General features: G+C 42.2%; 1 protein-coding gene across 1 annotated transcript in view; it reads left to right on the forward strand.

Annotated features, from left to right (window-relative positions):
- The first annotated feature begins 7,059 nt into the window (after positions 1-7,059).
- podxl2 (podocalyxin-like 2) overlaps positions 7,060-12,661 on the forward strand; it is a 33,301-nt gene continuing 27,699 nt past the window's right edge. Inside the window, exon 1 of the mRNA XM_021610722.2 lies at positions 7,060-7,354. Coding sequence (XP_021466397.2) covers positions 7,324-7,354 — 31 coding nt within the window. The 5' untranslated portion in view covers positions 7,060-7,323. The remainder of the gene's footprint in view (positions 7,355-12,661) is intronic.

The raw sequence follows: 12,661 nt of genomic DNA on the forward strand, positions 1-12,661 counted from the left end.
ATTTCCTTTAATGAACTTGTACTCAGTAAAATATTAAAGTTGTTGCATTTTATATTTTCCTGTATATATTTACGTTGTCTGTCCGTGAGAGGTGTTGTGGATAGTCTGATTTCAGGTTGTACTTGTAATATGGTTTTCATCTGTACCAATGACTTTATGCTGACCTTCATGCATTCCAGTTCTGGTCTGGGACTGTAGAATTCAGGGATTTCTTTTTGGTTAATAAATGACAATTATTGAAGCTTGTCACGTGTACTGAAGACATGGTCAGAGAGTGTATTTAGCAGGACCCAAAGTGTAATTTGTGGACAGTGTGTCACCTGCTGCCACTGCAAGGATCAACATCTGTAGTCCTAGTGGCCTGCTGCATGTACAGCTCTATCAGCGAATCGACATTTATGGGTGTGTCGGTGACATAGAATACACATTGTTGTAGCCTCGAGTCTCGCCATTGGTAGAATTTATAAAGGCGGTTTCTTCTGGTTAAAAATCACTGCAAGCCAGGAGTGGCTTCTTTGCGGCCCTTCTTGACACCAGGCCATCCTCCAAAAGTCTTTGCCTCACTGTGCGTGCAGATGCACTCACACCTGCCTGCTGCCATTCCTGAGCAAGCTCTGTACTGGCGGTGCCACGATCCCGCAGCTGAATCAACTTTAGGAGACGGTCCTGGCGCTTGCTGGACATTCTTGGGCGACCTGAAGCCTTCTTCACAACAATTCAACCGCTCTCCTTGAAGTTCTTGATGATCTGATAAAAGGTTGATTTAGGTGCAATCTTACTGGCAGCAATATCCTGGCCTGTGAAGCCTTTTTTGTGCAAAGCAATGATGAATCAATCGCTGGTTGAAAACTGTTTTCTGCCACTCCCAAAATAAAGAATTTTGAGATAATTGTCCCTCTTTCTGGGACTCACCCACAAACAGGCCCAAGCCTGGCCTGTTGAGGAGTGACGGACTGCATCCTAGCTGGAGGGGTGCTCTCATCTTATCTGCGAACATAGACAAGGCTCTAACTCCCTTAGCTCCACAATGAAATAGGGTGCAGGCCAGGCAGCAGGCTGTTAGCCAGCTTAGTGGAGTCTGCCACTAGCACAGTCAGTATAGTCAGCTCAGCTATCCCCATTGAGACCGTGTCTGTGCCTCAACCAAGGTTGGGCGAAACTAAACATGGCGGTGTTTGCCTTAGCAATCTCACAAGAATAAAGACCTCCTCCATTCCTGCCGTTATTGAAAGAGATTGTGATACCTCACATCTCAAAATAGGGCTACTTAATGTTACATCCCTCACTTCCAAGGAATTTATAGTCAATGGACTAATCACTGATCATAATCTTGATGTGATTGGCCTGACTGAAACATGGCTTAAACCTGATGAATTTACTGTGTTAAATGAGGCCTCACCTCCTGGTTACACTAGTGACCATATCCCCCTTGCATCCCGCAAAGGTGGAGGTGTTGCTAACATATACGATAGCAAATTTCAATTTACCAAAAAAAAACGACGTTTTCGTCTTTTGAGCTTCTAGTCATGAAATCTATGCAGCTTACTCAATCACTTTTCATAGCTACTGTTTACAGGACTCCTGGGCCATATACTGCGTTCCTCACTGAGTTCCCTGAATTCCTATCAGACCTTGTAGTCATAGCAGATAATATTCTAATTTTTGGTGACTTTAATATTCACATGGAAAAGTCCACAGACCCACTCCAAAAGGCTTTCGGAGCCATCATCGACTCAGTGGGTTTTGTCCAACATGTCTCCGGACCTACTCACTGCCACAGTCATACTCTGGACCTAGTTTTGTCCCATGGAATAAATGTTGTGGATCTTGTTTTTCCTCATAATCCTGGACTATTGGACCACCATTTGATTACGTTTGCAATCGCAACAAATCATCTGCTCAGACCCCAACCAAGGAGCATCAAAAGTCGTGGTATAAATTCTCAGACAACCCAAAGATTCCTTGATGCCCTTCCAGACTCCCTCTTCCTAGCCAAGGACGTCAGAGGACAACAATCAGTTAACCACCTAACTGAGGAACTCAATTTAACCTTGCGCTAGATGCAGTTGCACCCCTAAAAACAAAAAACATTTGTCATAAGAAACTAGCTTCCTGGTATACAGAAAATACCCGAACGTAAATGGCGCCACACCAAACTGGAAGTCTTCCGATTAGTTTGGAAAGACAGTACCGCGCAGTGTCGAAGAGCTCTCACTGCTGCTCGATCATTATATTTTTCCAACCTAATTGAGGAAAATTAAAACAATCAGAAATGTATTTTTGACACTGTCGCAAAGCTAACTTAAAAAGCAGCATTCCCCAAGAGAGGATGGCTTTCACTTCAGCAGTAATAAATTAATGAACTTCTTTGAGGAAAAGATCATAATCATTAGAAAGCAAATGATGGACTCCTCTTTAAATCTGAGTATTCCTCCAAAGCTCAGTTGTCCTGAGTCTGCACAACCCTGCCAGGACCTAGGATCAAGGGAGACACTGTTTTAGTACTATATCTCTTGACATAATAATGAAAATAACCATGGCCTCTAAACCTTCAAGCTGCATACTGGACCCTATTCCAATGAAACTACTGAAAGAGCTGCTTCCTGTGCTTGGCCCTCCTATGTTGAACATAATAAACGTCTCTCTATCCACCGGATGTGTACCAAACTCACTAAAAGTGGCAGTAATAAAGCCTCTCTTGAAAAAGCCAAACCTTGACCCAGAAAATATAATAAACTATCGGCCTATATCGAATCTCCCATTCCTCTCAATTTTTTTTGAAAAAGCTGTTGCGCAGCAACTCACTGACTTCCTGAAGACAATGTATACGAAATGCTTCAGTCTGGTTTTAGACCCCATCATAGCACTGAGACTGCACTTGTGAAGGTGGTAAATGTCCTGTTTATGGCGTCAGACTGAGGCTCTGCATCTGTCCTCATGCTCCTAGACCTAAGTGCTGCTTTTGATACCATCGATCACCACATTATTTTGGAGAGATTGGAAACCCAAATTGGTCTACACAGAGAAGTTCTGGCCTGGTTCAGATCGTATCTGTTGGAAAGATATCAGTTTGTCTCTGTGAATGGTTTGTCCTCTGACAAATCAACTGTAAAATTCGGTGTTCCTCAAGGTTCCGTTTTAGGACCACTATTGTTTTCACTATATATTTTACCTCTTGGGGATGTCATTCGAAAACATAATGTTAACTTTCACTGCTATGCGGATGACACACAGCTGTACATTTCAATGAAACCTGTGTTTCAGACATAAGGATGTGGATGGCTGCAAACTTTCTACTTTTAAACTCTGACAAAACAGAGATGCTTGTTCTAGGTCCCAAGAAACAAAGAGATCTTCTGTTGAATCTGACAATTAAGCTTGATGGTTGTACAGTCGTCTCAAATAAAACTGTGAAGGACCTCGGCGCTACTCTGGACCCTGATCTCTCTTTTGACGAACATATCAAGACTGTTTCAAGGACAGCTTTTTACCATCTACGTAACATTGCAAAAATCAGAAAGTTTCTGTCCAAAATCGATGCAGAAAAATAAATCCATGCTTTTGTTACTTCTAGGTTAGACTACTGCAATGCTCTACTTTCCGGCTACCTGGATAAAGCACTAAATAAACTTCAGTTAGTGCTAAATACGGCTGCTAGAATCCTGATTAGAACCAAAAAAAAGGATCATATTACTCCAGTGCCTCTCTACACTGGCTTCCTGTTAAGGCAAGGGTTGATTTCAAGGTTTTACTGCTAACCTACAAAGCATTACATGGGATTGCTCCTACCTATCTCTCTGATGTGGTCCTGCAGTACATACCTACACGTATGCTACGGTCACAAGACGCACACCTCCTAATTGTCCCTAGAATTTCTAAGCAAATAGCTGAAGGCATGGCTTTCTCCTATAGAACTCCATTTTTATGGAATGATCTGCCTACCCATGTGAGAGACGCAGACTCGATCTCAACCTTTAAGTCTTTATTGAAGACTCATCTCTTCAGTAGGTCCAATGATTGAGTGTAGTCTGGCCCAGGAGTGTGAAGGTGAACGGAAACGGTTGAGTCACTGACGTGGTCTTCCTGTCTGGGTTGGCGCCCCCCCTTGGGTTGTGCCGCGACGGAAATATTTGTTGGCTATACTCGGCTTTGTCTCAGGATGGTAAGTTGGTGGTTGAAGATATGCCTCTAGTGGTGTGGGGGCTGTGCTTTGGCAAAGTGGGTGGGGTTATATCCTGCCTGTTTGGCCCTGTCCGGGGATATCATCGGATGGGGCCACAGTGTCTCCTGACCCCTCCTGTCTCAACCTCTGGTATTTATGTATGCTGCAGTAGTTTATGTGTCGTGGGGCTAGGGTCAGTCTGTTATATCTGGAGTATTTCTCCTGTCTTATCCGGTGTCCTGTGTGAATTTAAGTATGCTCTCTCCAATTCTCTCTTTCTTTCTCTCTCTTGGAGGACTAGGACCATGCCTCAGAACTACCTGGCATGATGACTTCTTGTTGTCCTTAGTCCACCTGGCCGTGCTGCTGCTCCAGTTTCAACTGTTCTGCCTGCGGCTATGGAACCCTGAACTGTTCACTATGATTACTATTATTTTACCATGCTGGTCATTTATGAACATTTGAACTTGGCCATGTTCTGTTATAATCTCCACCCGGCACAGCCAGAAGAGGACTGGCCACCCCTCATAGCCTGGTTCCTCTCTAGGTTTCTTCCTAGGTTTTGGCCTTTCTAGGGAGTTTTTCCCATCCACCTTGCTTCTACACCTGCATTGCTTGCTGTTTGGGGCTTTAGGCTGGGTTTCTGTACAGCACTTTGATATATCAGCTGATGTAAGAAGGGCTATATAAATACATTTGATTTGATGATGGCACGTGTTTCCTTGCAGGAAACCATGGTTGACAGAGGAAGAACAATAATTCCAAGTACCACCCTCCTTTTTAGGCTTCCAGCCTGTTATTCTTAACTCAATCAGCATGACAGAGTGATCTCCAGCCTTGTCCTCGTCAACACTCACACCTGTGTTAACGAGAGAATCACTGACATGATGTCTGTGTTCTGTCAGACAGGTAGCTCTTTATCCACAATATAGCAGGGGGTGTAAAGCCATAACACATATGTTTTTCCAGCAGCAGACTATGATCGATAATGTCAAAAGCTGCACTGAAGTCTAAGAAAACAGCTCCCACAATCTTTTTAGCATCAATTTCTCTCAGCCAATCATCAGTCATTTGTGTAAGTGGTGTGCTTGTTGAATGTCCTTCCCTATAAGCATGCTGAAAGTCTGTTATGAATTTGTTTACTGTAAAATAGCATTGTATCTTGTGAAATGCCGTTTTTTCCAGAAGTTACTAAGGGTTGGTAACAGGCTGATTGGTCGGCTATTTGAGACAGTAATGGGGGCTTAACTATTCTTGGGTAGCGGGATGAGTTTTACTTCCTTCCAGGCCTGAGGGCACACACTTTCTAGTAGGCTTAAAATGAAGATATGTCAAATAGTAACCATTTTCCTGTTTGACCGCTAGATTTAAGTGTATTATGACACCTCCATAATCTCATGTCGACTAGCCTATCAGCACAGTTGGCTACAGCAGCAGGGGGGACAGCTTTCAAGCTTCATACTCTTGTCCCTGTCGAAGAGTGGAGGGTTTCATTTTTCTGTAGGTATAAATTATATTTCTCAACTCTTAATATTCAGCTCAATAGCAACTATTTTAGAATCAAGATATTTTATATGGCTTTTAGATATAGAGCTGTATCCACGCATTTCACTCACCGGCCATTATGATGGAATAGGCCTATAGGTCTCATTGGGAGTAGACTACAACTGCAACTTTTGTTTTTAGGGCAAAATGTACTGTTGGATGAATACATGGCTACTAGCAGTGGGTATTATATTTAGAGTCGGTGATATAGTTAATGTGTTTTGAGTTTCCACTTCCTCAGGTGTTCAAACCCCAATTGAATTAGCCTATGATATTTTGGGGTGGCAGGTATCCTAGTGGTTAGAGTGTAGCGGGGGCAGGTATCCTAGTGGTTAGAGTGTAAGGGGGGCAGGTATCCTAGTGGTTAGAGTGTAGGGCGGGCAGGTATCCTAGTGGTTAGAGTGTAAGGGGGGCAGGTATCCTAGTGGTTAGAGTGATGGGCCAGTAACCAAAAGGTTGCTGGATCGAATCACCGAGCTGACAAGGTAAGAATTTGTCGTTCTGCCGCTGAACAAGGCAGTTAACACCTCTGTTCCCCGGTAGGCCGTCATTGTAAATAAGAATTTGTTCTTAACTGACTTTCCTAGTTGAAATAAAGGTTACATTTAAACTAACACACAAATAGTCTGGCTGGTTAGGACATAAGGACAGCTAGGCGTGATAAATGGCTGACCTTGGATGCACCGGTTCACGATTATCTGCACTAACTTGTACAGTTGATGGCAACCAGCCCACATCACTGCACCCCTTGGCGTAAGTTGTCACTAACTTGTACAGCCCATGACTTGGTCGGAATCAAATCATGTTATGAAGTCATTCATAATGATTTAGTCTATTTATTATACTTTTTAATAAATCATTATGAATGACTTTATAACATGATTACTCATGATTTGATTCCCGACCAAATCATGTACTGGTGCCGCCGACTGTAGAAGTTAGTGACACAACTGACACCAAGAGTGGAGGGATGTGGGCTGGTGTTAATAAAATGCCAGGGCTGAATTCTTGTCCCAGTCTGCCCCTGACCTATCCCCACTGTATTTGCTAGCTGTTGGCTAGAGTACACATGCCAAGACCTTGCAGGCACATTTGCTATGTATGCAAAAAAAAACAACACTATCGGTATAGTTGAAAATGTGACGGAAACACATTGAACTTTATATTTTTTTCAGTACATGAAAACGTAGTTTCTTTATGCACATTTTTTAATATTCGTATGAAAATCGGTCGCCAATTGGATGGAAACCTAGCTTGTAATGCTTATTATACCACCTCTCTCATTGACTTCCCAAACCTCGGCCTGGTCTGCTTGGTCTGGTCTCCCTTGTAAACGTTCCCGGAAGTCTCGCGATGTTGCGCCTCTGGGATTAGAAACTCTGTGGTAGCAGCGTCTGTCACAGCAAACTTGTCTCCACACAGCCACAGCGCTCAGTTGCAGATAATCGTGAACCGGCGCATCCAAGTTCAGCCGTTTATCACGCCTAGTGGTCCTTACGTCCTAACCAGCCAGACTATTTGCGATGACGTGTCTCCCATCTGTCCGCTACCGCAGCTGAAAAACAACAAATCAAACATCTCAATTTAAACATTTTAGAAGTGTTTATGCTGCCGTTATGGCAGGCCTGCATCGCACGCGTATATTCGGTAAGTATGTTTTTTTATTATGGCAGTTCTGCGCCGCTATTTCAGTGTCGCATGATTGGATACGCGGTCGATTTAGTCTACTCTTCCATTTGTTGCATTTGGTTGTTGAAACATTGGCTGATACAAGATTATGAATGAATCTATCGTTTCAATTATCATTGCAATTGTTTATTCTCACATGATGATGACTGTGGATTATCAACAGAAGCTATAATAAACCCTGCCGTATAGGATTTATAGTGATCATAAGGCTTGCTACCGTATTTTCCAAAGCAATATCCACAGACGCATAAAACTGTCAACATCATTCTAATGCCCAAGAGGCCTGCATGTATGGAAGGAAAGAAAAATAGGCTCAATCTATCATTGGCAACAAACTGCTTTGTTGAACGTGAGGTTCATTAGAAGTGCACTGATGGTTGCAATAGAGTGAATTCAAGAAGACCTGTGTTTGAATTTTAAACCTAAATCTGTCCAAGTAAGAGAAGTGGCATTTTAGTGAATTTACAATAATGTTCTAACAACATTAAATAACCCTAATTTGAATTTAGTTCTTTAACCTTTTTATAATCTAGAATCAGGACACGCTTCATATGATCCTCTAGAATCAGGACACGCTTCATATGATCCTCTAGAATCAGGACACGCTTCATATGATCCTCTAGAATCATGACACGCTTCATATGATCCTCTAGAATCAGGACACGCTTCATATGATCCTCTAGAATCAGGACACGCTTCATATGATCCTCTAGAATCATGACACGCTTCAAATGATCCTCTAGAATCATGACACGCTTCATATGATCCTCTAGAATCATGACACGCCTCATATGATCCTTTAGAATCATGACACGCTTCATATGATCCTCTAGAATCATGACACGCTTCATATGATCCTCTAGAATCATGACACGCTTCATATGATCCTCTAGAATCATGACACGCTTCATATGATCCTCTAGAATCAGGACACGCTTCATATGATCCTCTAGAATCAGGACACGCTTCATATGATCCTCTAGAATCAGGACACGCTTCATATGATCCTCTAGAATCAGGACACGCTTCATATGATCCTCTAGAATCAGGACACGCTTCATATGATCCTCTAGAATCAGGACGCGCTTCATATGATCCTCTAGAATCAGGACGCGCTTCATATGATCCTCTAGAATCAGGACACGCTTCATATGATCCTCTAGAATCATGACACGCTTCATATGATCCTCTAGAATCAGGACACGCTTCATATGATCCTCTAGAATCAGGACACGCTTCATATGATCCTCTAGAATCAGGACACGCTTCATATGATCCTCTAGAATCATGACACGCTTCATATGATCCTCTAGAATCAGGACACGCTTCATATGATCCTCTAGAATCAGGACACGCTTCATATGATCCTCTAGAATCATGACACGCTTCAAATGATCCTCTAGAATCATGACACGCTTCATATGATCCTCTAGAATCATGACACGCTTCATATGATCCTCTAGAATCAGGACACGCTTCATATGATCCTCTAGAATCATGACACGCTTCATATGATCCTCTAGAATCAGGACACGCTTCATATGATCCTCTAGAATCATGACACGCTTCATATGATCCTCTAGAATCATGACACGCTTCATATGATCCTCTAGAATCAGGACACGCTTCATATGATCCTCTAGAATCATGACACGCTTCATATGATCCTCTAGAATCATGACACGCTTCAAATGATCCTCTAGAATCATGACACGCTTCATATGATCCTCTAGAATCATGACACGCTTCAGATTGTAATCTATGATCATGACACGCTTCATATGATCCTCTAGAATCATGACACGCTTCATATGATCCTCTAGAATCATGACACGCTTCAGATTGTAATCTATGATCATGACACGCTTCATATGATCCTCTAGAATCATGACACGCTTCATATGATCCTCTAGAATCATGACACGCTTCAGATTGTAATCTATGATCATGACACGCTTCATATGATCCTCTAGAATCATGACACGCTTCAGATTGTAATCTAGAATCAGTCTAAGGCACTGCATCTCAGTGCTAGAGGCCTCACTACAGACTACGATTCCAGGCTGTATCACAAACAGCCGTGATAGAGCGGCGCACAATTGGCCCAGCGTTGTCCGGTTTAGGGTTTGGCCGCGGTAGGCGGTCATTGTAAATAAGAATTTGTTCTTTAACTAACTTGACCAAGTTAAAAAAAAATAACAAAGAAAATTAAACATACTTCAAATGTTAATCTAGAACTATGACAATCTTTAGATTATAATTTAGAATCATCACATGCTTCAAATGTTAATCTAGAACCATGACAATCTTTAGGTTATAATTTAGAATCATCACACGCTTCACATGTTCATCTAGAACCATGACAATCTTTAGGTTATAATTTAGAATCATCACACGCTTCACATGTTAATCTAGAACCATGACAATCTTTAGGTTATAATTTAGAATCATCACACGCTTCACATGTATGCCTATCAAATACGGTGTTGGTTTAAACATTTTAGGATAAGGGTTACTGTTCAAAACTGTGAATGAAGCATGTCTGTAGACAACTGGAACGCAATCTTTAATGTTGATGAAGAAGTGCTAGAGACTAGTCTAGGTCAAGAGAGGGCTATTCATTCTGATATTGTGGCTATGCTCTTGCAGCCTGGTCAATGCATCAGACATAATTAATGAGCACAGTCAAACCTGGTTGGAGATGAGCCAACTAATAGAGAGCAGACAAATTATCTTCACAAGTTTCCCTCAGATAAATGGCTTACCCTTTAACACATAGGTCTAATAGTGCAGGTTTGGCAAGTAACTGATTACAGCTGCGTGTAATCTGATTACAAAATGAAAATAACAAAACATTTCAGAAAGGATGTTTGCGAAATAAATACATTATGACACCTTTTCTGTTTCTTTCAATGACTTTCAATTCAGCTGTGAAAAAAGACAGAGACCACTATGATGACAAACCAAATGATGACCACCAATCAGAGACCACTATGATGACACACCAAATGCATTTCATGGATCCTTTTTGTCTTCTTCTAATGCCTCTTAAAGGGGAAGTAATCCACCCAACCATGTAAATGTGTTGGGCATCTGGCATGTAATTGCTTGAGACATTGTAAACAGTCATGGCATGCCAGCGACAGATCTGGGACCAAGTAACATCCCTTCACCAGATCCAGTTGAATAATTTCGTAGTTTTCATAGTTTGTATTATTGCCTCTCATATTCTCATAATAGCCAACGAGAATATGACTGATATTACCTCATTGTTCTCTATGACTGATATCACCCCGTTGTTCTCTATGACTGATATTACCCCGTTGTTCTCTATGACTGATATCACCCCGTTGTTCTCTATGACTGATATCACCCCGTTGTTCTCTATGACTGATATCACCCCGTTGTTCTCTATGACTGATATCACCCCATTGTTCTCTATGACTGATATTACCCCATTGTTCTCTATGACTGATATCACCCCGTTGTTCTCTATGACTGATATCACCCCATTGTTCTCTATGACTGATATTACCCCGTTGTTCTCTATGACTGATATCACCCCGTTGTTCTCTATGACTGATATTACCCCGTTGTTCTCTATGACTGATATCACCCCGTTGTTCTCTATGACTGATATTACCCTGTTGTTCTCTATGACTGATATTACCCCGTTGTTCTCTATGACTGATATCACCCCGTTGTTCTCTGACTGATATTACACCGTTGTTCTCTATGACTGATACTACCCCGTTGTTCTCTATGACTGATATCACCCCATTGTTCTCTATGACTGATATCACCCTGTTGTTCTGTATGACTGATGTCACCCCGTTGTTCTAGTGGTCCAGTGCTGTGACATACTGTAGAATACATTTGGGTTCTAGCACAGGCCCAGACAGAACAAGGGCAGCATTTCTGTACAGTTTACTCCTCTATCTCTCCAAATCCCTCGCTTCACCAGCTCTGTGATATGCGTTTACCTCAACACATTGCCTTCTTCTGCACTGGCTGGCTGACTGGCTGACTGGCTGACTGGCTAACTGGTTGGTTGGCTGACTGGCTGGCTAGCTGACTAGTTGGCTGGCTGGCTGACTGGCTAGCTGACTAGTTGGCTGGCTGGCTGGCTGACTGGCTAACTGGTTGGTTGGCTGACTGGCTGGCTAGCTGACTAGTTGGCTGGCTGGTTGGCTGACTGGCTGGCTAGCTGACTAGTTGGCTGGCTGGCTGGCTGGCTGACTGGCTAACTGGTTGGTTGGCTGACTGGCTGGCTAGCTGACTAGTTGGCTGGCTGGTTGGCTGACTGGCTGGCTAGCTGACTAGTTGGCTGGCTGGCTGTCTGGCTGGCTGGCTAGCTGACTAGTTAGCTGACTGGCTGACTGACTCACAACATGAGGAACGATTCAATATCCAAAATACTGTAACGCCGATGTTCCCCCAAATGGAAATAACCTTGACTGAATGCTACTTTTATACAAGAAGCTGGCGATGGAGGGACAGATATATTAAGCCTTATTACATGGTTATTTACTATGCTGACAGTGATATTAAGCCTTATTACATGGTTATTTACTATGCTGACAGTGATATTAAGCCTTATTACATGGTTATTTACTATGCTGATATAGATATTAAGCCTTATTACATGGTTATTTACTATGCTGACAGATATATTAAGCCTTATTACATGGTTATTTACTATGCTGATATAGATATTAAGCCTTATTACATGGTTATTTACTATGCTTACAGATATATTAAGCCTTATTACATGGTTATTTACTATGCTGACAGTGATATTAAGCCTTATTACATGGTTATTTACTATGCTGATAGAGATATTAAGCCTTATTACATGGTTATTTACTATGCTGATAGAGATGTTTAGTAGCTGTTTATGCTTCTCCATCCTGTATTTCACTGACTGCTTCAGAAGGAACCAAGATAGGGTTGTCTTCTACCTCTGACATCCAGACAGATATCAGACCTATCCTGAGTCAGACAGATATCAGACCTATCCTGAGTCAGGCAGATATCAGACCTATCCTGAGTCAGACATATATCAGACCTATCCTGAGTCAGACAGATATCAGACCTATCCTGAGTCAGACAAATATCAGACCTATCCTGAGTCAGACAGATATCAGACCTATCCTGAGTCAGGCAGATATCAGACCTATCCTGAGTCAGGCAGATATCAGACCTATCCTGAGTCAGACAGATATCAGACCTATCCTGAGTCAGACAGATATCACACCTATCCCG

The sequence above is a fragment of the Oncorhynchus mykiss genome, chromosome 7, assembly GCF_013265735.2.
Source record: "Oncorhynchus mykiss isolate Arlee chromosome 7, USDA_OmykA_1.1, whole genome shotgun sequence".
NCBI lineage: Eukaryota > Metazoa > Chordata > Actinopteri > Salmoniformes > Salmonidae > Oncorhynchus > Oncorhynchus mykiss.